Here is a 27,697-nt window from a genome sequence, read left to right as displayed (position 1 = left end):
ATACAACTCAACAGCCAAAAAACCCAACAACCCAATTGAGAAATGGGGAGAAGAACTGAATAGACATTTCTCTAAAAAAGACATACAGATGGCCAACAGGCACATGAAAAAATGCCCAACATCACTAATTATTAGAGAAATCAGATCCCACGTTGCTGTGGCTCTGGTGTAGGCCAGTGGCTACAGCTCCGATTCGACCCCTAGCCTGGGAACCTCCATATGCTGCGGGAGTGGCCCAAGAAATAGCAAAAAGACCAAAAAAAAAAAAAAAATTAAATTAAAAAAATAAAAGGAAAATAAATTAGAAAGAGTTTAAGAATGAATGTGTACTTTAAACTGTAAATTAAAATAAACTTTTATTCAAAGCATTTTTTAAACTTACAGCATGTTTATTCTTATGCTGTTAACTCTGCCAAACTACAACTTAGCCATATGAAGCATAAACACTTCAAAAATTTGAATGTAAACCACATTTTTAAAACAAAAAAGTCTTAACACACCCCAAATTTTAGATGCCAATGTATTTTTGTCCAAGTACATAGCTTATATCAAAAAAAAGAACATTTTAAATATTTCCATAGCAAATAGTTGCAATAATTTCTTAAACTTCCAATGTGACAAATTACAAAATGTTTGTGAACAGAACTATTATAGTTGACAAAAGCTGACCGGAGAAACAAACACTCTTACTTTTGAAGTCCTTAAATTTTATTTTCTGTGAATAGACAAGTATTTTTATTTTTAAAATTCTTAACTGTCCTCTAGGTAAGTTCATCAAATTTTAAATTTCCCAAGACTGAGGAAGCTTTTTTATAATTCATTTAAGTCATATTTGAGAGGAAAAATTTTAAAGAAAAATGTTGAAACTGAAACCAAGAAAATCCAGATGCTATAGTCTCTTACTCTGCTTCTCATAAGTGCTCCATGTTAAAATTCTATATACCAGATTACAGACAAAATTCTTAAGACCATTACAAATATAAATTCTCTTATTACAAAAAAAAAAAAAAAAAACCTCAAGATTTGTAATTTACTGTACAGAGGAATTACATTTTTAAAGTATGTCCTCATCATACACATTATTTGTCACTATCATCTTTCACACTTTAGTTCCATTTCAAGAATTTATATACCTCCCATCCCCCATGGCTACATATTTTTAAACTATCTGTGTACTGCTAGACATTGGGATATTTGGATAAAGAAGCCTACATTTTAGATAACGTTTAAACTACATCTGTAGGCTACCACTTCAATTCCAAAAAAAAGAAAAAAGGGCGCTGAAGAGGCCATATTTCCCTCTGTTATTCTGAGGTTTACTCCAATTAAGCAATCTATAAACTTACCATGCTATGCATGTTATGTAGTTTCTGCTTAAAACAAAAGCTAAAATGATGGAGGTTTATGCCTACGTAAAGGAAGTGAACTACTCTGCTGTTGATTTTTCTATTCGTGCTTCAGTACATAAAATGGTGTTCAAAAACTTCATCTATTTGGAAAAAATGATTTAAAACCACCACACAAGTTAACACACTTGCAGTTAAAACTATTCCAGAAGCAAGTTAACACACTTGCAGTTAAAACTATTCCAGAAGCCTGCTTATTTGAGTTGCTACTATTTTCTGCAGTGTTTAACTGATTGCTAAATTTAGTGAAAACAAAATAGCTTGACATGTTATTCTGAAGTAAAGCTAGAAGGTGGCTTTATGCACTGAAAATATAGACAGACTTCCATTTGCTAATAAGTCTAAACAAGCAGTACATTTAAATTTAGTGTTTGCTAACAAAAGATCTACAACAGTTCACTACAAAACAACCCTGTAGGTGTCCCTTTCATTAATTAAAATCCAAGTGCCAAATCTCATTACAGGGCCCATTACATTAAAAAAAAAAAAAAAAAAAAAAAAAAAAACCAATTACCACATTACCTAGACTTTGCAAGATTAATCATTCAATTTCAGCAAATGAGAAATATGAAATGTGCAAAAGTTCCCAAGTTACCAAGCTAGGGATGACAAGTGCTTTCAAGCCGAAACATCATAGCAAATTGTAAAGCCTCAGAAAGATAAAATAAGGCTGACTTAACTCCAATTTTGAAAATGCTGAACTGCTGTCCATCTTACCAAGCTCTTCAAATATCTATTTTCTTCCAAGGTCCATAAGTTAGAAAGTCTTCCAAAACAGTCAGTTTTCCATTTTTAGCACACTATTTTGCAATTTAAAAATATATATCTTACACACATATCTTATACTTTCTTGCTTGCTTCAGTGTTTACAGTATTGTTAAACATACTACTATACATTGTTTAAAATGATCTTATAAATAATCTATTTAAACCTTCTTTGGCTACATGTACCATGTTCTCTCTCTCTCTCTTTTTTTTTTTTCTCCACACAAGTGTCTTACTCAGAAAGTGCTTCCTGTGAGAACTGCTTCCAATGAATGCCTTAAACTTGCAAAATCTAGCTTCCCACAATATGTAGTATTCTACCCTGTACTAGAAATCCCATATTTACAAAATACTTTAAACTTTACAACAAATCCATGACCGTACAAAAAAAGTGCAATTCTCTCTCACCCCAACTTCTGGGGCAATGACATTCTTCATAAATTTCTACAGAATAGCAGCCTATGATAAGCAAATAAGGTGCTTTAGCTTATGCCCAAGGATCTACTTTTTAAGTACGCCGGGCAGTACTTTTGTACAGTGGGAGAGTCAGTGTTCAGGCTACTGACGGAGTGGCGCTCCAGTCAGGTTGGCGAGCTCGATGAGAGCCAGGGCTCCGTGCAGGCGCTCCCGCTGCTCCTGGAGCCGCCGCTGGGCACCGCTTTTTTCGTCATCTTCCCCATCAGACTGAAGGTACTCCAGAGGGTCTTGCTGCTCCTGATCAGCCTTCTGGACCAGCTTTCCTTTTAAGGTGGGGGTACGCTGCTCTCGTGTTTCCCAATACCTGTATGAAATGCAGCCACATTGGTTATATAGGACATGTAACATTCGCCAATGTTCACTTTTCTTTTCTTTCTTTTTTTTCTTTTTTTTTGTCTTTTTGCTATTTCTTTGGGCCGCTCCTGTGGCATATGGAGGTTCCCAGGCTAGGGGTCGAATCGGAGCTGTAGCCACCAGCCTACGCCAGAGCCACAGCGACGCGGGATCCGAGCCGCGTCTGCAACCTACACCACCGCTCACGGCAACACCTGATCGTTAACCCACTGAGCAAGGGCAGGGACCGAACCTTAACCTCATGGTTCCCAGTCGGATTCATTAACCACTGCGCCACGACGGGAACTCCCACTTTTCTTTTTTTTTTAAAAAAAAGGGAAGGCAGGCGTGGGGGGGAGTTCCCCTTGGGGCTCAGCGGAAACGAATCTGACTAGTATCCATAAGGATGCAGGTTGGATCCCTGGCCTCGCTCAGTGGGTTAAGGATCCAGTGTTGCCGTGAGCTATATGTAGTGTAGGCCTCAGATGCCCTGCAGATCTGATGTTATTGTGGCTGTGACATAGGCCAGCAGCTACCGCTCCTGCTCCATCCCTAGCCTGGGAACCTCTATATGCTGCAGGTGCGGCCCTAAAAAGACAACAAAGAAAAAAGAAGGGACAGTTGTCTTTACTACAGTGTTATTTTATCTCAGGTATTTCAGCTTATAAAGCTATAAAGTGAATTTCACATATATTACAAGTATTTCCTATAACATAGGAAAAACATTTCATGTTCAGGAAGTTGAAGGATTTGTTCAGATTTCCAAAATCAAGTGGCCCTTCTGGGTCTCCTCCTCAACTCTCTGATCTCATGGTTTTGTCATTAAACTATAGAAAGAGTAGAATAATCATTAGAAAACTATTTATCCTATCTGGAAATGGATGAGAGTATCTCACAGAGTTAACTAGGAGAAAGTTTAAACCCATAAAATGTGAAAAATGGGTTAAAATGGGGAACACACAGAGCTTACTCAAAAATTTCAGAGTACTCTCATTATTCTATTATACAGTCGACTGATAATTTGTAAGAGAAAATGCAGATGGTCCACCTTTTTGATAACCAAAGAAAAGCATATTTAAATGACAGTACTGTTATTTATAAAAATGTCCATTCAAAGGCTTATATATTCATGTTCATGGCAGCTTTATTTGTAATAGCCAAAATGACCTAAAGGCCCATCAAGAGGTGAATGCGTAAACAAGTGGAGGTGCATCCATACAAGAGATTACTGCACGGCAATAAAAAGGAATAAACTGATACATGCAACAACATGAAGACTCTCAAAATAATTATGTTGACTGAAAGAAGCCAGACAAACAGGAGAACACACTGTACGATTCCATTTGCATAAAACTCTAGAAAATTTGAACTATAGTGACAGAAAGTAAATCAGGAGTTCCAGCTGTGGCTGAGGGGTAACAAACCCAGCTAGTATACATGAGGATGTGGGCTCGATCCCTGGCCTCACTTAGTGGGTTAAGGATCCGGCGCTGCCATGAGCTGTGGTGTAGGTTGTAGATGTGGCTCGGATCTGGCGTTGCTGTGGCTGTGGTATAGGCTGGCAGCTGCAGCTCCAATTCAACCCTCAGCCTGGAAACTTCCACATGCCACAGGCATGGCCCTAAATTAAAAAAAAAAAAAAAAGAATGTAGATCAGTGTTGCTTGGAGAGGAGGGCAAAGAGATGCGGGAACAATGGATTACAAAGGGACATGAGGGGAGTGCCCTTCGTGGCTCAGTGATTAACGAATCCGATTAGGAACCATGAGGTTGCAGGTTTGATCCCTGGCCTTGCTCAGTGGGTTAAGGATCCAGAGTTGCCATGAGCTGTGGTGTAGGTTGCAGACGCAGCTCAGATCTGGCATTGCTGTGTCTCTGGCGTGGGCCGGCAGCTACAGCTCCTATTCGACCCCTAGCTTGGGAACCTCCATATGCTGCGGGAGCAGCCCTAGAAAAGGCAAAAAGACAAAAAAAGGCGGGGAGGGGGGGACTTGAGGGAACTTGTGACAGTGATGGGTATGCTCATTAGCTTGACTGTGATGACGGTTTCATAGGTGTCTACATATGTCAAAATGCATCAAAATAATTTGTATAAACACTTTAAATGTGAATGATGTATTGTGTGCCAATTATACTTCAACAAAGCTATTTTTAAATTTACATATAAAAAAATAATACAACTACCAGATTTCAAGAAATCCAGACTATTCAAACTGGAAGAGTTTTGACAACACTCAGCAGCATAAAAAGAGAAATACAAACAGTTCAGTATGACTTGAAGGACAACTAGAAAAAGAAAATAAGCAAAAGGTGAGTTTAGCAGGGTCAGCAGAGATCAGCTAACAAAAAGCTTAGAATGCTGCAAGAAAGGGCTTAGGCTTCATACTGAGGATCATGTTAGCATTTTAGAAAGACCCCGCTGGCGGCAGCATGGAGAATGTGCTGAGGAGACTGAAGTGGTTGAATGTGAGAGTTGTTAAGGAAGTAGAATCCATAGGTCAGTCAGTGAGTAGATGGGAAGAAAAGACAATAAACACAAGAATGACTAATATGTTTCTGGATTGGGCAAAATGAAAGATAATGAGCCAACCGGGAGAAAGAGGGAGGAAGGAAGCGAGGCAGTGCTCCAGACAAATATAACCCCTGCTGACCATCCCCAGGGAAGACAGCCACTGAGCAAATAAATAAATGTGGGATGGAGGTTTTGAGAAGGAACATACATTTTGTTATACAAGCATCTATCAAGTGGGTTTAATAACCTTCTCTGGTTTTGGGGGGGTAGTGGGCAGGCTAGGGAAGAACTCCCTGAAGTGATGTTTAACCTGAATAAGAAATGAAGAATGGGAGTTCCCGTCGTGGCGCAGTGGTTAACGAATCTGACTAGGAACCATGAGGTTGCAGGTTCAATCCCTGGCCTTGCTCAGTGGGTTAAGGATCCGAGTTGCTGTGAGCTGCGGTGTAGGTCGCAGACGCGGCTTGGATCCCACGTTGCTGTGGGCCTGGTGTAGGCCGGTGGCTACAGCATCAATTCAACCCCTAGCCTGGGAACCTCCATATGCCTCAGAAGTGGCCTTAGAAAAGGCAAAAAGACAAAAAAAGAAAGATAGAAATGAAGAATGAGCAGAGGAGTTAAATGAAGAGGGAAGGGAACACAAAATATAAAGGCCTGGAAACAGCGGATAGTGGTGTTGAGAGACAAGGAGCCCAGGTGGCCAGAGACAGTCACGTCGCTGGAGGGAGGTAGAGCCACATCCACAAAGTGAGGGACTCTAGACTTTATCCTAAGTGCAGAGGAAGCCAGTGAAGCTAGGGAGTGGTACAGTCACCTGTTGCTGGTGTGTATGCAATAGATGACTCCTTAACTCAAAATATCCTTAGAGAAAAATGTTTTATACTAGTCTCCTTGTTGCCATTTAAAAAAAAAAAAAAAAAAAGCTAAACTGGATGCTTTGGGGGATTTTACTTTAGAAGAAACTCTAATGAATACTGGAGAGGGTGTGGAGAAAAGGGTACCCTCCTACACTTCTGGTGGAAATGTAAATTGGTACAACCACTATGGAAAACAGTATAGAGGTACCTCAGAAAACTAGAGAACTACTGTATGACTCAGCAATCCCACTCCTGGGCATATGTCCGGATGAAACTTTCATTGAAAAAGATACATGCACCTATATGTTCATTGCAGTACTATTCACAATAGCCAAGACATGGAAACAACCCAAATGTCCATCAACAGATGAATGGATTAAGATGTGGTATATATACACAATGGAATACTATTCAGTCATAAAAAAGAACAAAATAATGCCATTTGCAGCAACATGGATGGAACTAGAGACTCATACTAAGTGAAGTAAGTCAAAGAAAGACAAATCCCATATGTATCACTTATATCTGGAATCTAATATACGGCACAATTGAACCTTTCTACAGAAAAGAAACTCATGGGTTTGGAGAACAGATTTGTGGTTGCCAAGGGGGAAGGGGAGGGAGTGGGATGGACTAGGAGTTTGGGGCTAACAGATGCAAACTATTGCATGTGGTATGGATAAGCAATGAGATCCTGCTGTACAGCACAGGGAACTATATCTAGTCACTTATGATGGAACATGATGGAGGATAATGTGAGAAAAAGAATATATAAATGTATGACTGGGTCACTTTGCTGTACAGTAGAAATTGACAGAACACAGTAAATCAACTATAATGGAAACAATAAAAATCATAAAAAAAAGAAGAGACTCTATAGTTTCTATCCCTATCATAATCAACACATATCTAAATCCAATATAAAGAAAATGAAGAGGGTTGGCACTAATGACAGACAAAATACAATACATATACAACATACTTTTCAAGTAGCGTAAACTCTTACTTTTAAGATAAACCGTGGTCTGGGCACTCAGACTAATTAATATCATATAATAGTTTTCTATCACCCACAGATCCAAATACAACTCCCAACAATTCTGTGGGTTTAAGGAAATAAAGTGCCATTTCCAGTTATTTTATAAAATGTGTATAAAAGCAATTTATTTAAACTGAGAGAACTGTCAAAGCCCCCGACATCAACCCCTACACTGGGCAATATCCTGCAACAGAGGCTTACTTTGCCAACCACTCAGCAGCAGCCTGGTTGTCCACAGCCTGGGGCTTACTGAGAGCATCTGTAGGCTCCTCTCGCTTCAGCCTGGCATAAGGATGCTTCGGACAGTGGCGGTTTGCGTGGGTGAATCTGCTTAGGCAGCCTTCAAAACACAGAAGGAAACACTGATCAGAATCTGGACATCAGCAAAGATGGAAAATACTCAGCTTCACTGGTATTTCAGAAGAGTCAATTAAGATGATGAGTTTTAGCATTCTATAACTCAGAGAAGAAGAAAAAAAATAGTACCCTAAGCATGGTATTATCAATGCTACTGAGAGAAAGGTAAAGACAGCTCTTTCACCTCCTGGTCATCACCATGTAAATAAATGCATTCCAGCCCACTGGAAAGTGATTTATTAGCACAAGTCACAAAAATGTTCAAAACCTCTGACTCGGGAATCTCATTCTTGGAATCTACCATTTAAAAACATCCCAAAGGGTGAACAAAGCTTTAAGTAAGAAAACATGCCCCCTCATGTTCGTAACAAGCAAATTTTAAAACAAATATTCCATATCTAACATTGAGGCAATCACCAGTGTAGAAGCTGAGGCAAATCCACTAGATGCTACTACACTTGTAGCAACTGACAATATCAGGAAGACCACGGAGCAACAGAACAAAAGTACATTGTATTTCAAATACAATCGTGTAAAGATACACATAAGAAAAACATCTTAAGAAGGCGTGGTTAAAAAAAAAAAAAAAACACTTAAGAAAAATGTTAAGAAATTATTAAAGACAGCAGTGTTGAGATGGTAAAATTCACCCCACCGCCGCCCCTCCTGTACTGCAAATTTAGAAGATAATGCGCTTCCTTCAGTTTAATAGTTTAAAACCAAAGTAAAAGCCTACTCTAAAGGCTACGTTTACTTTTACAGATTTTTTTTTCTTCCTGACAAGAAAACTGGATATAGCATTTTAAACTGCCCTTGAAGATTTTTATCTAAAAAGTAAGTTTTTTTAAATTAATCACTTCCCAGAAATTGAGCATGGATCCCAGTTAGCAAGGAAGAAAACATACGATGAGGCTCTATAAAATCTTCATGAAAAATCTCCCCCCAAAATGCAAGCAAAAGATATTTTTTTAACTTTCAACCCACAACAGGTTAGCCCGTAAACTTAACTCCTAACATCATACCATTTTCTGAACAAACAAAAGGTTTCTCTCCGGTGTGAAGACGCTGATGGGTTTTGAGCTGTCCACTTTGAACAAAGGCTTTTCCACAGTCTGGATAGTCACACAGGTAGGGTCGCTCACCTAAGCAGATGGACGTTATACATTATTTCTGAGACAATAAAAGTGAGAAAGGCAAGGGGCAGGGAGAGAGATTCATGACTCTGAACAACAACAAAACATGTCACAGCCCCTACAGAGCTGCAGGTGGAGGTGCCAAGGACAGCACTCCCATGAAATCAAGCAGCTGTTCAGTTGGAAGCAATAATATGCTTTAGGCCTTGAGTCTTTTAGGTTCCCGGGTTCAAATCCTTGAAGTTATCATCTGTGGCTTATCCTGTATTTTTTGCTCCCCACGATTCAGTCAGCTCTTACAGATTCTTTGAAAAGTCTCCCACTCCTGCTTTTTCACTGCCATGTCTACTGGTCAGAATGGAAGCCCTTTGGTTCCAAACCTAGCAGGCTTCTAGTCTCTCTCCCTGCACAGTACTCCTGGAGTTTCCTAGTCTAGGGGTCGATTCAGAGCTGCCAGCCTATGCCACAGCCACAGCCACACCAGATTCAACCTGCATCTGCAACCTACACCACAGCTGAAGGCAATGCTGGATCCTTAACCCACTGAGCAAGACCAGGGATCGAACCTGCGTCCTCATGGCTGCTAGTCAGATTCGTTTCCATTGAGCCACAATGGGAACTCCTCTGCTGACTTTTAAGTGGTCCCTTAATATATGCACTGTAGCTACTGGGTTAGGGGACAGGATTTATCTTTACTTTCCTCCTAGAGAGTCATTCCGGCTATGAGGCAGTACCCCATCATCTGCTCCTTGAAATCCCTATCTTTTCTGCCCATTCAAATCTTTCCACTCCAGAAGGCGCTCAGTGAAACTTCTTCTACCTCCTCCTGACCTCCAAACGACTGAGCTACATATCCCTTTGCTAACTTGGTATCCTATGTTGTTTATGTATCATGATACTCTTCTCTTTCTTTTGTCTTTTTAGGGCCACACCCATGGCGTATGGAGGTTCCCAGGCTAGGGGTCGAATCATAGCTGCAGCTGCCAGCCTACACCACAGCCACAGCAATGCCAGATCCGAGCTATGTCTACGATCTACACCGCAGCTCATGGCAATGCTGGTTTCTTAACCCACTGAGTGAGGCCGGGGATCGAACCCACATCCTCGTGCTTACGCGTTGGGTTCATTACAGCTGAGCCACAACAGGAACTGCCGTGGTACTCTTCTTATACATAACACCTTGTCCTCCATTTCAATTCCTATACACAACACAGGGCTAACTCAAGCAAGTACTCGAAAAGGTTGATGTTCAATCATAATTAAACTTATTTCTTTTTTTTCTTAAGGCCACACCTACAACATATGGAAGTTCCCAGGCAAGGGATCAAATCAAACCTATAGCCGCCAGCCTATGCCACAGCCACAGTCACACAAGCTCCAAGCTGCCATCTGTGACCTACACCATAGTTTGCAGCAATGCAGGATCCTTAACCCAGTGAGCGATGCCAGGGATCGAACCTGCATCCTCACAACAATGTTGAGGGGAGAGACAATGGTGGGTCTAAGCTACAACAGAAACTCCTAAACTTATTTCTTGAAACCACTAAACTATTTCTTGTAACCCACTGAGCTACAACAGAAACTCCCAAACTTATTTTTTGAATAAACTTTCTTTGTTCAAGGATTATACACTCGTTCTTCCAATATGATTCAAAGAACAGTAATGAGTTTTCCACAAATTCCTCATTATTTAGAAATGTACTAAATGAGGAGCTCCCTGGTGGTCTAGTGGTTAGGATTCAGCACTTTCACTGCTGTGGCAAAGGTGCTATCCCTGGTCTGGGAACTGAGATCCCACATGAAGCCACTGCATACCATGGCCAACTTAAAAAGAAAAAAAGAAAGAAAGAAATGCACTAAATGAATGGGACAGTCGGACACAACTGAATAAAACATAGGATACAGTTATTGAAAAAAGTAGGAGAAAACCTTTTCAAAAGCATACACTATTAGAGCGTAACTATACCATGGAGATCTTGGGCTCAGTTCCGGGTATACTGCGTGGTACGCCTGGAAGTACTGGGTGACACACAGTGGGTTAGTGGTTAATTCAGGACTGGGACCTTTTGATGATGCTGTCTGGCCTTGAATGTTATCTACACTGGCAACATGTACTCTACAGCTGTGAACCACTTACTTGGAGTTATTTCAGAGTAAGTAGATTGTAAAAAATATAAAAATTCTCAAAAATCAGATTCGCAAAAGTCAAAACCTCTTGGCCACCTTAGTTTATAATGAATCAAGGAGTTCTCATTGTGGCTCAGCAGTAACAGACCCAACTAGCATCCATGAGGATGTGGGTTTGACCCCCGGCCTCACTCAGTGGGTTAAGGATCTGGCATTGCTGTGAGCAATGGTGTAGGTTGCAGACATGGCTCAGATCTGGCATTGCTATGGCTGTGCTCTTAGGCCAGCAGCTACAGCTCCAATTCAACCCTTAGCCTGGGAGCTTCTGTGTGCCGCAGGGGCAGCCCTAAAAAGACCAAAAAGGGATTTAGCTAAGAAAATGATATTCTAACATGTTATTAAAATGTATCTTTTCAAAAACTGAAAGATAAAAAGAAACAAATATAGAGGAACAAATAGGGGACTAAGGGTTAAAAGCACAAGTTCTAGACCAATAATGCCCAAGAGAAATAGAAATGAGAACCACTTCTAGTAGTTACATTAACAAAGTAAATGAAACAGGGGAAGTTAATTGATAATATACTTTATTTAACCCAATATATCTAAAATTTTATTTCAATTTATAATAAATATCCAAAAAAAATGGAGTTCCCGTCATGGCGCAGTGGTTAACGAATCCAACTAGGAACCATGAGGTTTTGGGTTCGATCCCTGGCCTCAATCAGTGGGTTAACGATCCAGCGTTGCCGTGAGCCATGTGTAGGTCACAGTCGTGGCTTGGATCTGGCTTGCTGTGGCTCTGGTGTAGGCCAGTGGCCACAGCTCCAAATGGACCCCTAGCCTGGGAACCTCCATATGCTGTGGGAGCAGCTCTAGAAAAGGCAAAAAAAAAAAAAATTATCAGGGTCATTGTTTACCCTCCTAAATATATTTTACACATACTGCTTATCTCAATTTAGACAGGCCACATTTCAAGTGCTCAGTAGCCACATGTGCTATTATACTGGCCAGTGTAGTTCAAGAGTTAATGGTATGAGAAGTTGTAAGTCAGCAGTAACTGGTTTCCTTGGGTGCTTCCATTTCCTCATCCATAAATTATTTGGCATAATTATTAGGCTCCTTCTTCTGGGGCCAGCATTCTCTATGGAAAGAACAAGGCCCTCCCTGCCTCTCTCTCTCTGTCTCTCTCTCTCTCTATACACACACACACACACACCCATATGACATATATATAGGTCTCTGTATAGTATTTTAAATGCAAATATAACTTTTCTCCACAAATAAAGACATATAACAGTCTTAGGATAGCTGCCTATAATACATTTAATTCTGAAAAATTATGCTTCACCTTAGATTTAATGGTTAGGTTAAATACTCTGATAGCACACAGAAGAATCTAGAAATTCTATTAAAAACTTGACAATTATTGATTTAGGATTTGGCCTACAATTCCATTTTGGCAATTAGACAGCTTAAGGGCCTATCAGGTAAAATACCAAATTTAGTAGTAACATTCCTGTGACAACTGCATTAATTACCATGATAACTTTCTAAGTCACATGATATCAATGATCAGAAAACCATTCTTCCTCCCATCAAAAGAGAAACTGACCAACACAGTACCTGTTTTAAAAACTTTACAATAAGGAAATGACAAGGCAAACTAAAAAATTAATGGCCCAAACATCAAATGAGCTTTCAGTAAAGTATCACTTTTGGGATTCTCTAAAATTTGCTCAACCTACCTGTATGAGTCCTTTTGTGCGCCTGGAGCGATTTCTCCCTTGGAAACACCCTATTACAGATGTTACAACGGATTCTGCTGGACGAATGCTCTCCTTCATTGATTAAATCCCGTACAGTATCCGCTCTGGGTCTGCCACGTCGGATTCCATCCTGTTAACAATTTGTATAAACATAAAGATAAGTTCTCGGAGTCTACTCATTAAAGCAAAACGTCATACAGGCATACCTCATTTATTATGAGGTTTCACTTTATTGTACTTTGCAGAAACTGCATTTTTACAAATTGAAGATTTGTGGTAACCCTGTGTTATTAGATGATGTGCATTTTTGAGAAATAAGGTGTTTTTTAATTAAAGTAAGTACTTTTTTTTTTTTTCTTTTTTTTTAAGTACTGCACCTACTGCATACAGAAGTTCCCAGGCTCGGGATCAAATCAGAGCTACAGCTGCCGGCCTACACCACAGCCACAGCAACGCCAGATCTGAGCCACACCTGTGACCTTCACCACAGCTCATAGCAACGCCGGATCTTTAACCCACTGACCAAGGCCAGGGATGGAACTGCCTCCTCGTGGATACTTGCCGGGTAAATTACCGCTGAGCCATAATGGGAACTCCTGCACATCTTGTTTTAAGACATAATGCTATTGCATACTTAGGAGACTACAGTATAGTGTAAACATAATTTTTTATGGCCCAAAAATTCATGTGACTGGCTTTACTGCAGTACTGGCTTTTTTGCAGCGGTCTGCAACTGAACCCACAAGATTTTCAAGGTATGCTTGTAAATACTTTTTTAAAACCTTTCTTGGGAGTTCTTGTCATGGTTCAGCAGAAACGAATCTGACTAGCAACCATAAGGATGCAGGTTCCATCAATGGCCTCGATCTGTGGGTTAAGGATCCATCGTTGCTGTGAACTGTGGTACAGTTCAACGATGGAGCTCAGATCTGGCATTGCTGTGGCTGCAGTATATAAGCCAGCAGCTACAGCTCCGATTCAACCCCTAGCCTGGGAACGTCCATATGCTCCAGGTGCAGCCCTAAAAAGACAAAATAAATATAAAATAAAATAAAACAAAATCTTTCTGAGTGACATCACTGAAACGGCACAATAGGTAGTTCTAAGGGTCCATCCCTCCACAGATCACTGAAAAATTGGCCAAAAACTGTCAGAATCAGCTCTGCCACAACTCCAAAAACTAATCAGAGATTTATAGCAACACAGCAAACACTCGATCAAGAAAAAGGCAACATAACAGAGAAGGAAAGCTTTGTCGTGCTTTTTACTGCCCTTGGCCCTCTCCCTCCCTGCAGTGGTCTTTGAAGACAACTGCCTTCATTCTCAGTGTGGAAACCTAGACCCTGGTTCAAGAGAGAAGGGAGAAGACTTTATTCCGAAATAACTGTGTGTGTTATTTTGACCAGCCTGGGGGCTACCTGAAGGTCTAATGCAAGAGGCTTGTCTTTTCTTGGCCTAACTCAGAACTCTCTCTGGGCAGAAAAGCAGCTACATGAAAGGGCATCTCTCAAAAACCTTGAGAATAGGCCAGTAATGACTTGCTGCCACCTGGGGGAAAAGATTTCAACTAAGGCACATAGACATACCAAAAGCCTGGGAGGAAAAGTTTGAGAGATAATTTCTTTGGGAAATTAGGGCATTGAAAAGTGCCCACATATCCTAAACGTGGGACTTTAGGAAGCCACACACTTGCCCAGGGCAGGAAGCATGCTCAGAAAAGACCCAAAAAAGGGGGAAGGGGAGAGGGATACATTGAGAATTTGAGTTTAAGATACGCACCGCTATATAGAAACTAGATGAACAAGGACCTACTACTGTATGGCACAGGGAACTATATTTGATACCTTATAATTACCTATAATTGACAAGAATCTAAGGAATATATGTATGTATGTATGTATATAAAATACATATATATAAAACTGAATCACTTTGTTGTACATCTGAAACATTTTATTTTTTCTTTCTTGCTTGCTTTTTTTCTTTTTTCCTTTTTTTTTTTTTTTAGGGCCACACTTGCAGCACATGGAAGTTCCCAAGCTAGGGGTCGAATCAGAGCTGTGGCCACCAGCCTACACCACAACAACAGCAACATCAGATCCAAGCCGTGTCTGTGACCTACATCACAGCTCACGGCAACACTGGATCCTTAATCCCCAGAGCAAGGCCAGAGATTGAACCCACATCCTCAGAGGTTCATTACTGCTGAGCCACAATGGGAACTCCATTTTAAATCAACTATACTTCAGTAAAAAATAAACAAATAAAAGACTCGAAAAGAACCTAAGCTTGCACCTCTGGCTAATCTTTAGGCTCAACACAAGCAGGAAATGAAGGCCAAGACAGTTGTCAGTGGTCTGACTAAGCATACATGAAAAGCCATAGCACAGAGCCATTCTGCACAGTTAGAAAAAGTTTCCCTTTTCTTTCCTCCTTTTCTTCTTTTTTTTTTTTTTTTTTTTTTTTTTTTTGCAGGGAAGGAGGAGTTGTCCAAGCATTCAGGGAAATCTCTCAAAATAGGAGCTGACCACAAGCTAAAGAAACTGATTTCGGAGAATGAACACAACAAAGAATAGAGCTTAGAAAAACAGTTTAGAAAAGTCACCAAACTGGAGTTCCCATCGTGGCTCAAAACAAACCTAACTAGCATCCATGAGGACATGGGTTCGATCCCTGGCCTAGCTCAGTGGGTTAAGGATTTGTGTTGCTGTGGGCTGTGGTGTAGGTCACAGACGTGGCTCAGATCCCGAGTTGCTGTGGCTCTGGTCTAGGTCGGCAGCTATAGCTCCAAATGGACCCCTAGCCTGGGAACCTCCATATGCTGCCAATGCGGCCCTAAAAGACAAAAAAAAAAAAAGTCAACAAGCCACAAACCATAGCACACAACAAATGCAAACCCTGACGAAAGAGAAGTATCTGACTTCCAGAGTTACTACACTATAATATTCAAAACATCCAGTTTTCAACACAACATTACAAAGCATGCAAAGACAAAACTATAGCCTATACACAGGAGAATAGACACAGACCATGAAGAAGCCAACATTGGACTTACTAGACAAAGATGTTAAATAAACTGTCTTAAACATGCTAAAAGAGGTGATGGGAACCATGGACAAAGAACAAACAAAAGAAAACCAGAAAAACACTATTTCAACAGAGACTGTAAATAAAGAAACAAAAAAAAATTTTCGGCCACTACCCACAGCATATGGAAGATCCCAGACCAGAGACTGAATCTGAGCCACAGCTGCAACCTACGCCACAGCTGCAACAATGCTGGATCCTTAACCTGCCACATCGCTATATTAACTGGAATATTTTTTTAAAAAACAGTCTTGAATTTCTGGGTGTAAAAAAATCCCAAAACTGAAATGAAAATAAATCACTACAGAGTCTTAATGGGAGATTTGAATGGGCAGGAGGAAGGGATCAACAAATAGGTCAACTGAAATTATCCAGTCTGAGGGACAGAAAGAGAAAGGAATTAAAAGGGCCTAAGACACCTACAGGACATCAAGTGTCTTATGGGTCCATTTGGGATGCTATAACAAAATAACACAATTGAGGTAACTCATGAACAACAGAAATTTATTTCTCACACCTCTAGAGTTGTGAAGTCCGAGATCAAGGTGCTGGCACAGTCACCTGAAGGACTACTTTCTGGTTCACAGCCAGCACCTGTTTGCAGTGTCCTCATAAAGGCACTAATTCCATTCATGAGGGTTTCACCCCATGGACCCAAAGGCCCCACCTCCTAACACCATCATCTTTAGGGGTCAGGATCTCAATGCACAAATTTTGGGGTTTTTTGCTAGGCTTTTTTTTTTTTTTTTTTGCACTTGCGGCATATAGAGGTTCCCAGGGTAGGGGTCCAATAAAAGCTACAGCTGCCAGCCTACACCACAGCCACAGCAATGCCAGATATGAGCCGTGTCTACAACATACACCACAGCTCACAGCAATGCCAGATCCTTAACCCATTGATCGAACCTGCAACCTCATGGTTCCTAGTTGGATTTGTTTCCACTGTGCCACGACGGGAACTCCTCAATGTGTGAATTTTGGAGGAACAGCACAGCATCGAGCATACCAACATGCACACAACTGGAGACCCAGCAGGCAAGAGCGAAAAGGGCAGCAAAAACATTTGAAGAAATAATGGCTGCAAACTTCCCAAATTTGTTAAGACACCCAAGATCATCAGTCAGCTTCATGGGGAATAAACACAAAGAGAAATACATGCAGAGACATAATCAAACTATCCAAAGACAAAGAGAGACTCTAGAAAGCAGCAAGAGAGAAGCAGTTCACTCACTGCACATATGAATCCTCAAGGATTAACAGCTGATTTTTTAGGAAAAACAATACAAATCAATGGGAAGACACATTTAAAGTGCTGAAAGGGGTAAAAAAAAAAAAATCAAGCAGTCATCTTATAGTCAACAAAACTATCTTTCAAAAATGAGGAAGGAATTAAGCATTCCCAGAGAGATAAAAGCTAAGAGAGTACATTGCTAGCAGACTTGCCCTACAATAAATCTAAAGGTAGTTAGTTCTTTAGGCAAAAATGAAAGGACGCAGGACAATAACTCAAAGCCACACAAAGAAATAAACAACACTAAGTAACTACATAAGCCAGAAATACCATATTTTGGGTTTATAACTCCTCTTTTCTTTCCTATAAAAACGACAAATGCAGAGTTTCCACCGCAGCTCAGAGGAAACAAATCTGACTAGCACCCATAAGGACGTAGGTTTGATCCCTGGCCTCTCTCAGTATTGCCGTGAGCTATGGTGTAGGTTGTAGACGCAGCTCAGATCTCATATTGCTGGCACCATGGTCTAGGCCAGCGGCTATAGCTCCGATTCACCCTTAGCTTGGGAAACTCCATATGCCACGGTTCCGTCCTAAAAAGACACGCACACACACACACACACAGACAAATGCCACATGTATTTTAAAATTAATAAATTTTTGTTAATGGGAACACAATATAAGATGTAACTGTGACAACAGTAACAAAAAGGGAGAGGAACAGAGCTGTACAGGAGTAGAATTTTTGTATAACTGAAGCTAAGGTGGTATTAACTCAAAATAGATTGTTTTACATTTAAGAAGCTAATTGAAATTTCCAGGGTAACCACTAAAAACAAACAGAAAAGGAAACAAGAAAGGAAAGAAAGTGGTACACTATAAAAAAAAAAAAAAATCAAACCCAAAAGACAATAATGGAAGAATTGAGAAATGTAACATATAAGACACAGAAAACAACAAGACAGCAATTCTTCCTTATAAGTAAACACTTTAAATATATAGATTAATTTCTACAAGTAAAAAGCAGAGATTGTCAGAATGGATTTTTTTTTTTAATGAGCCAACTATATTCTATCTATGAGAAACTCACTATAGATTCAAAAGCACAAATACGTTTTAAAAGTGAGAGGGTAGAAAAAGAGATCACAATTATAAACACATACACACCTAACAACAGAGCCCTCAAAATGTATGAAGCAAAAATAAGCAGAATTGAAAAGAGAAAGAGTTCAAAAATAGCTCAAGACTTTCACTTTCAACTAACGGATAGGACAGACAGGCCAACAAAGACACAGAAAACTTAACACTATAAACCAGCTGTACCTAACAGACATATACAGAACATTCCACACAGAAACAGCACAATATTCATTTTTCTCAAGTGCACATGGAACATTCCCCAAAATAGACCATATGTTAGGCCACAAAGCAATTATCCATACATTTCAAGAGATTGAAATCATCCAAAACCTCTTACACAAGCAGACTGAAACTATACATCAGTAACAGATGAACAACCTGAAAGTTCATAAATGTGTGGAAATTAAACACACTCTTAAACAAATAGTGGTTAAAGAAGAAATAACATGGAACGTTAGAAAATACTTTGACACAAATGAAAATAAAAACACAACATATTAAAACTTATGGGATACATTTCTTGGACTAGAAGGCTTAATATAAGATACCAGTGCTACCCAAAGATTTACGTCTTCAATGCAATCCCTATTAAAATTCCAAAGGCCTTTTTTGCAAAAACGTAAAAAGCAATCCTCTACTCAATGAACTACAAGAGGCTCTACATAGGTAAAACAACATTTTAAAAGAAGAAAGCAGGAGGACTCATGCTTCCCTATTATAAAGCTTACTATAAAGCGATGGCAATTAAGACAATCTGGTACTGGCATAAGGAAAGCCATATAGGCCAATGAAACAAATTGAGAATCAAGAAAAAAAATCTTATTCTATGGTCAACTGATTTTCAATAAGGGTGGACCACTCAATGGGGCAAGAACAGCTCATCAACAAATAATTTTGAAGTACTGGATTTCTACCTGCAAAAGAACTAAAATGGACCTGTACTTCAAACAATATACAAAAAATTAACTCGAAATGCATCATATTCCAAAATGTCAGAGCCGAAACTTTAAAACTCTTAAAAGGAAATAGGAATAAATCTTCATGACCTTGGATTTGGCAGTAGATTCTTAGATGTGGCACCAAAAACATAAGTAACAAAAGAGTCAATAAACTGCGGTTAACTTTAAAAACATCTGTGTGTCAAAGGACATTATCAAGAAACAACAGACTGGGATCTAATATTTGCAAATCATCTATCAGAGATAAAGTTCTAGTATCCGGAATATATAAAGAACTTTTACAACACGATAAAAAAAAGACAACCCAATTTAAAAATGGGTAAAGGACTTGAACATACATTTCTCCAAAGAAGTTATACAAGTGGCCATCAAGCCCATGAAAAGATGCTCAACAGCATTAGTCATTAGGGAAATGCAAATCAAAACTACAATGAGATCAATTATATCTCAGTAAAGCCCTAAGGGGTGGGGGGAGGGACCTTAATTTAAAAAGAGAAAGAGAGAGAGAGATACCACTTCACACCAACTATGTTATAGCCAAAAAAAAAAGAAAAGGAAAAGGAAAATAAGTGGGAAATAAAAGGGGTTTTTTTGGCAAGAATGTGGAGAAATAGGAACCTTCATTCATTGCTAGTAAGACTATAAAGTGGTTTAGTCACTGTAGAAAAGTCTAACAGTGTGATATATGTTATACACTTAGGTACATATACATTCACAATGGAATATATATAAACAAAATTTATTCAGCCATAGAAATGATACATGCTACAAGGTGGATAAACTTCAAAATCAGTACACTAAGTAGAAGCCAGACAGAAAAAGCCACATATTATATGCCTCTATCTAATGAAATGTCCAGAATGTGTAAATCCATAAAGACAGCAAATGGAATGGTGTATTTCAGAGACTGCCTGTAGAAGGGAAAACAGAGTAACTACTTAATGAATACAGGACTTTCTTTTGGGGTGATGAAAATGTTCTGGAACTTGATACAGGTGATTTCACCACACTGTGAATTAATAAATGTAATATTTTAAGATTTTTTTTTGTCTTTTGTCTTTTGTCCTTTTTTAGGGCTGTACCCGCAGCATATGGAAGTTCCCAGGCCAGGGGTCTAATTGGAGCTGCAGCCACTGGCCTACACCAGAGCCAAAGCCAGATCTGAGCCGTGTGTGTAACCTACACCACAGCTCAGGGATCCTTAACCCACTGAGTGAGACCAGGGATCAACCCCAAAACCTCATGGTTCCTAGTCGGATTCGTGCCACAACAGGAACTCCCTAGGATGGTTAATTTTATACTATGTGAATTTCAGCTCAATTTTGAAAAGATAAATCTAAACATACTATGGACTTTAGTTGATAATAATGTGTCAATTTGGTCCCTTAATTATAACAAATGTAACATCTCACACTAACATCCCCCATTGCTAACATCTCACAGCTAGCAGTGGGGGAACTGGCTATGTGGTTTACAGGAACTCTCTGTACTGTCTTAACAGTTCTATATATCTAAAACTAGTCTAAAATAAGCTAAGTTTTTGTGTTTTGTTTCTTTGTCTTTTTCTAGGGCCAGATCCGAGCTGCGTCTTCGACCTACACTACAGCTCATGGCAATACCGGATCCTTAACGCCCTGAGCAAGGCCAGGGATCGAACCTGCAACCTCATCGTTCCTAGTCGGAGTCGATCGTTCCTAGTCGGAGTCGTTAATCACTGAGCCACGATGGGAACTCCCAGGTAAGTTAAATTTTGACACATACAAGTTATATGGGAAAAAAATCATAAAAGTATCATAAGGAAAAAAAAACACAAAAGGATCATGTACAACTACATCCAAACCCAAAGATGTTTTTACTGCTCTCAGCACAAAAATCTAAAGCCTTCCCAAAGCTTAAAAAACATCAGCCTGAAACCTTGATAATAAGCTTCAGCAAAATTCCCTTCAATCAATTTTCACCTTGAAAGAAAAGCTCAATTTCAACATGGATAAGTTATCTTATAGGATAAGTCAGTTTTAAAACTTCATAGATCCTGGAGTTCCCTGGTGACTCGGTGGCTTAAGGATCTGGCATTGTCACTGCTGTGGCATGGATTTGATCCCTGGCCCGGGAAACTCCCATATGCCATAAAAAACTTGATCCCTGGCCCGGGAAACTTCTGTATGCCATGGGTATGGCCAAAAAAAAAAAAAAAAAAAAAGGAAAAAAGGAAAAAAATTTTTTTAAATCTTAGACATTAAAATCTATTTCCCCCAAGAGCCAAGAGGTAGAAGCAACCTAAACACTGACAGATGCATGAAGAGGAGTTCCCATCATGAACTTGACTAGTATCCACGAGGACGCAGGTTCGACCCCTGGCCTTGCTCAGTGGGCTAAGGATCTGGTGTTGCCGATGTGGCTCAGATCTGGCATTGCTGTGACTGTGGCACAGGCCAGCAGCTGCAGCTCCAATTTGACCCCTAGCTTGGAAACTTCCACATGCCTCAAGTACAACCCTAAAAAAAAAAAAAAAAAGAAAAGAAAAGAAAAAAAAAAGCATGAATTAAAAAAACGTGATATGATTCAGCCTTAAAAACGAAGGCAGTTCTGTCATATGCTATAACATGGGTGAACCTCAAGGACATTATCCTAAGTGCAATAAGGCAGTCACAAAAAGACAAATACTACACTACATGATCCTGCTTATCCAAAACGGTCAAACTCTCAGAAATAGAAAGCAGAATGATGTTTGCCAGGGGCCACAGAGAGGGAGAAGGGGGCGGGGGCTCCATGTGTATGGGTATAGAGTTTCAATTTCGCAAGACAATTCTGGAGCTCTATTACACAACAATGTTCATATAGTTAATACTTAACAATGGTTAAGACTGCAAATCTTATGTTACATGTTTCTTCTCACAAACGAAAAAAAGAAAAAAGAATGTGGGAAAACACTGTAACGGATTGTACTATTGTGAAAATATTCACTCTCCCTCCCTCACTGTGGGCCCAGTGAGGTCAACTTGGCCATAGAACTTGCTTTAGTCAATAAAATGTGAATGGAAATTGCATGTGTGACTTCTGAGCCTTCAAAAGCCAGCGTGAGGTTCTACCATTTCTTTCCTCTCTGCCTTGAGAACCCCATGTCCCAGGAAGAGGATGTTCCTTCTGGGTCTCAGAATGAACAGGATGCAGAGCACACCTGCTGCTAACCTTCAAAGGATGTCATAACACAAGCCTTGCTGATTGGGATTTTGAGGTTGCATTCTGGAGCATGCTTTAGCCTAAGCTAACTGACTCAGGCACACTGTTAATAAACATTTGTTGATGGGATAAAGATCTCATAAATTCTCCACAGTAGCTATATAAAATGTTGCTGGTTATGATTTTATCGTGAATTAATTTTAAATTTTGTTCTCAAAATACAGGTGATGGAGTCTGTTAAGAAAGAAATGGAACATGCAATAAGGTTAATTAAAAACTTTAGTGATAACAACTCCTCTTTCATGAAAGGATCATTTTCCTAACATTTTTTTAAATACATAAAAATATACTGTTGACTCTATTTGAAATAACCGATTAGTTATCTAGTATCAAAATTGTAACAGTATCCATTACTATTTTCTCTGTTTCTTGATTAGTTATCTAGTATCAAAATTTTAACAGTATATATTACTATTTTCTCTGTTTCTGGTTAAAAAAGCATTAACAAGCATGCTTAATAGTGGGGGGAAAAATTGAAAAACAACAACTTTTTTTAACCATTTGACTGCTTTCCAGTAACTCTAAGATCTTGTTTCAGCTACAAACCACATATTTACATTTTCCAAAAGAGAAAGAAAGAGCTGAAAAATACAATATAATACAACCATATACTGGTAAGACTTCACTAAGTGCATTCTTTCAACTAAGAAAATTAAGCAAAGCATCATCTAGTACCCCAAATAGATGACTAGAGAACACCTTTCAGCTAATAAAAAAAGTCAAAAAGAAATTCTGTGACCTCCTATTGCTAGTATGTGGCAACTGCTGCAAAGTTAGCTACTAGAAAGAAGCAAAATGATTAAAATTGTCAAAAAGATTTGCATTGAAGAATGCAATCTCAGTACCTCCAGAAGATAGGTTAGTGATTTTGAAAGTGTTCTCTAAAACATTTCCTGATAAAAGTTTTTCAGTTTTAAAAGTTATTTAATAAAATTTGAGTTGTTTCTCAAGCCACTTAGAATAATGTACACACTTACCTAGGCTTCAGAAAAGTTATATTCAAACTTAATTTAAAAAAAAAGAAAAATCCTTGACACATTTTTTATGCAATAAAATTCAAATAAAGTGTACAAACACAACCTAGAGGGAAAAGAAAAATAGATCTCAGAGGGAGGCACCTTGACAAAAAAAAAAGTAAATGATCTTATTTCCCTTTTTAACTCAGGTTTAGATCCTAATTTCCTACAGCTCACATAGCTGCTTCCTAACTCTGTTCCCCACCTTGACCTCTCCGAACAACTTTCCAAGTCTTAATTTGCATCTGTCTATTATACTGTGCGTACTCCCACAAAGCATCTCAATTGAGATATAGGTGGTTATGCGTCTATTTCATAAGTCTACTTGCGTCTTCTTAATATTTAAAAAATAATAAACCACTCAAGGCAACTCACACATGATATACTCAGAAGCAATTATGTATATGCAGATCAAGAGCAAGGGCTCTAAAGGTTCCAATCAGTTCCGCTACTTATCATATGATGCCTCCTAAACTTAATCTTGGAGACTCTAAGTCATCCTTTTTCATCAGGGAAACAAGGTAAATTAAAGAATTCAGAACCCTCACTAAGAATGCACTTAGTGAAGCCTTACCAGTATATGGTAGTATTATTCACAATTAAAGAATTCAGAAACAAGGTAAATTAAAGAATTCAGAACTCTCAACCCTACAGAGCCTGGTAGTTTGCTCTGCAAAGAAATAAATAATAAATGATGGCCACTACGTTCATATAACATGTTAACATGATGTTATGTTTAAACACGGTGGTGATCAAAAACTGCTCTGTACTAATCAGCTATTTGTAAGGCTATGTGCAGCCTATATATCGAAAAGTGTTCAGTCATCGAAAGGGGAAAAGGCAGCTGGCAGGTCCTGAAGGGTGAATGGTACCTGAGGATATGCAGAGAAGCCAAGCCACACTGGCTCCAGAGTGAAGTAATCTCATATATGCAGTCTGAGTAGAGGGCACAAAGGCACAAGATGTGGAGGCCTGGACTATCTTATGGCAGAGGGAAAAGAGACCTGCTCTCTTCCCTTCCAGAATTTGAAGAGATAGTGCTAATATATAGAATTACATCCCAATTATCCCAATACTACTAAACAATCTTTTGATGAGGGGCCAAAACAAGTTGGTAGATGATGGATGTTCTTGCCTCAGGCAGGGGAGGCAGTGTTGGGCCAGAACAACAAGAAAACATGCAAGAGCTGACACCAAGTGTGCAGGACTTAAATGTTAACGCCTCCTTTGGGAGCAGTGGGAACAAATAGAGAGTAAATGAATGAAAATGTTGTTTTCAAATCCACAGCTATTGCCTTTAACCCAGGTTAGAGAAGGGAGTGAGATGGGGGTTAAGGACGCATGTTACTGGCAGCATCTATTTTACAAATGTGTCTCCCCTCTTCCTAAAACGTGAGCAGACTCAATCAGCATGATTCGCCTATGAAGCTTAAGGAGATAGAGAACTGCAAGCACCTTAGAGAAGCAAAACAAATTACTGAAACTCCCTATCTGCAGTCTGGAATATACGGATCACAGATCAAACTAGGAAACTTCCTGAAATGAAGGTATATTCCAGATCTTTCCCCCTCAAGCTGGAGAAGCTAAATGAATGAATTTTTGGAGCTGTACTTGGACTGCCTCATGGATAAAAGGACAAGTTAAAATCATTCCATGTAATAACATGAAACAGTTACAGTATGAATGACTGTGGGGAGGGGAAAAAAGTGAAATATATAAAAGCCTTTTCATTTTTACATGTTCTTCAGAATCTGAGGTATGTTTTACCTCTGAAAAGAGGTAGACCAAGTGGAAGTAAAATTCAAATCCATGCATTATTAAGCAACTTTTATAAAAGGTTTGTATGACGATAAGCCTGTTTCAGGCCAAAAACAAAAACACACACCTATAGAGTTCACTTATCTGTGGAAACATTAATTTTCTTCGATAACCCAAAATTAGATTCAGTTATGATTAAGAATAATAGATGCAAAATCTTCCACAAGTATTTGTGCATGTATGTATTTTAGATTCTCTCAACTATATAGCCAACTATGTTGGGGTTTTTTAAGTACTAAATATGTAAATACGTTAACACACACACACAAAATATCTAGGATACTCAGCCATCTCACTAAGGACTGCCTAGAGAAGGCACAATGTGTTTACAAACAGCGCTATTATGAGTATTTCTAACGCTTGTGCTTTCAAATTTTTACTGAAGTGCAGCTTCAGCGTTGAAGTGTGTCAGGCACATGGTTTTATAATTTTCTGTTTCTTCAATAACAATGACATTAGTAACAAAGTGTCTCAATTTCCTCTGGGCTCCAAACAGAGTTTCAACATCTTTGCTCTTGCGTGTAAAATGATAACCTAACTTGTTTCAATTTATACAGTATATAGATGTACTTATTCCAAGATGACTTGTTTTTCACCTTTAGCAAACTGCTCATCTTATACAGCCATTTAACAATTTGAGCCTGAATATTAACCTTATATTAGCAGCATTCATTACACAAATACTTAAGTGAGCACATTTATTGAGCATTTACAGAGTGCAAGGTATTAAAGTCGAGTAAGTCCACCAGAAAGAAATAAACCCGGCACTCCCTGAGCTTACAGCCTATAGAGGTAAGTATATGTCAGCAGACAGACTCTCCCAAAACACGCTCAGGTCTAGGAGTCACAAAACTTCCACTATAATCCCAGCACTCACTCTATCTAGCTGTGTACCTTGGGGAGCTCCCTTCACCAATCCCTCTAAGCCTCAGTTGCCCGATTTCTTAACTGTAGGTTTGTACCAGGTAGTCACATCCTTCCCAGCTCTAAACCGGTAAGATTTCGAGCAATTCCAGGTCTGTGACAACAGCGTCCCATTCCACTGCGTGCTCTCAGAACCTAGCAAAGTTGTACGCTGGATGCATGAAACAACACAGCGAGGGCTCAATTCCCGCTGGGGAGGAATCCCCTAAATCCCCTCTTTTTCTTCGGCCATCTCAGCAAAGCATCTTTAGCAGGGTCGGGGTATCTGCGGTGATGAAGCAGAAACTGGGCAACCTGTCCCTTCCCTCACCCAGAGGAACAGTTCAAGGCCCGCGGCCCTTCTCTCCCACTTCCGCCAGAGCGGACCAAGCGGACTGCCGTACTACTGGCAGAGCCACTTGGCCGCGTTACTCCGCGACCCCAGGCCGCGCGCCAACCCAGTGCACCAGCGGACCAGTGGCTTCGGGTCTACTGGGCCTCCCCACCCCCTCTGGCCGGTGTCATGTGACTGAAGCCCCGCCCCCAGGAGCAATTTTTTGGCGCGCGGCAGTGACGTCAGCGTCCTGTCACCCGCCCCCGCCCCGCCGCCGCGGAGCAACCTCGCGTTTTAAACTCGGCCCCGCCCCACCCGCCGAGTCCGCGGGCGCTGCCGGCTGTCCGGCCGCGCCGTTAACGGGCCCTCGCCGCCCCGCGCCCCGCCAGCCGGTGCCGCTTACCTTGAGGTGGCCACTGTCCGGGCTGCTCGCTTCCTCCTCGTCCTCACCTCCCGAGGCGGCGGCGGCCGAGGGGGTGGGCAGGGGCGCGCCCCGGCCCCGAAGCCCCGAGTGCTCGGCGACCGCAGGCAGGGCAGCCGAGGCGGCGCCCCCGGCAGCCCCGGGGCTGAGCGTCACGTTGTGCGCGTTCTCACCCCAGCGCCACGGGTACACCATGAAGTCGCTGAAGCCAGGGCTGGTGGGGATGAGAGGCGGCGGCGGCTCCGGCTCCCCTCCGCCGCCGCATGTGGGCTTGATCGGGGTCGTCCTAATGACCGACACCAGCACCCGCTTCGGGGAGTCCTGGCAGAAGATGACGGGCGGCGGCTGCGGCGGGTTGTCCGCCATTGGCGCCTCCACACCCCGGATCATTGCCCGACCCGGATCCGCAGCCCCAGCGGCCGTGGGCCACACTCCCTGAGCTCGGGTCTGGCCCTTCGCTCCGCTAGCCCGCGCTGCTCCGAGTTGCCGGCTCTCAGTCCCGCCGGCTCATGGCAGGCGGACGTTTCCTGGAACCTTCCTGCGCCGCGGCCAACGAAAGAGCGGAACGGCTCGGTTGGCACCAGGCGGCCGGAGCTGGACCCCAACCCTGGGTCAGGCCGGTCCTCCGCTCTTCGTACCCCAACGCAGGCTGCAGCCGCGGGAAGCAGCAGGCGGCCCGCGTTGCGATGACAGGAAAGCAGGACGCGAGGCGCTGAGCCCCCGAAAATAACAACCTGCCGCCGGGGTCCCTGCTCCAGTTTTTCCCGCGTTACATTT

At 40.8% G+C, this 27,697-nt stretch overlaps 1 protein-coding gene across 1 annotated transcript; it reads right to left on the bottom strand.

The window, feature by feature from the left end:
* On the bottom strand, window positions 335-27,697 carry ZNF367 (zinc finger protein 367). Its single transcript, XM_021064593.1, has 5 exons — window positions 26,903-27,697; window positions 12,751-12,901; window positions 8,768-8,887; window positions 7,590-7,728; window positions 335-2,952 (listed from the first exon to the last, which is right to left on the bottom strand). Exons 1-5 carry the CDS (start codon window positions 27,308-27,310, stop codon window positions 2,730-2,732), a joined length of 1,041 nt encoding a protein of 346 aa, XP_020920252.1. The 5' UTR covers window positions 27,311-27,697; the 3' UTR covers window positions 335-2,729.

Source organism: Sus scrofa, chromosome 10 (assembly GCF_000003025.6).
Source record: "Sus scrofa isolate TJ Tabasco breed Duroc chromosome 10, Sscrofa11.1, whole genome shotgun sequence".
Taxonomy (NCBI): Eukaryota; Metazoa; Chordata; class Mammalia; order Artiodactyla; family Suidae; genus Sus; species Sus scrofa.
This window is presented reverse-complemented; position numbering and strand designations above follow the sequence as displayed.

Excerpts from the sequence above, each read along its gene's own strand:
- ZNF367 (XM_021064593.1), bottom strand. The coding sequence starts at position 27,310 with ATGATCCGGGGTGTGGAGGCGCCAATGGCGGACAACCCGCCGCAGCCG. Across the intron at positions 7,729-8,767 it reads TTTTGTTTGTTCAGAAAATG|GCTGCCTAAGCAGATTCACC; the intron begins GTATGATGTTAG and ends TGTGTTTTGAAG. Across the intron at positions 2,953-7,589 it reads GCTGCTGAGTGGTTGGCAAA|GTATTGGGAAACACGAGAGC; the intron begins GTAAGCCTCTGT and ends CATTTCATACAG.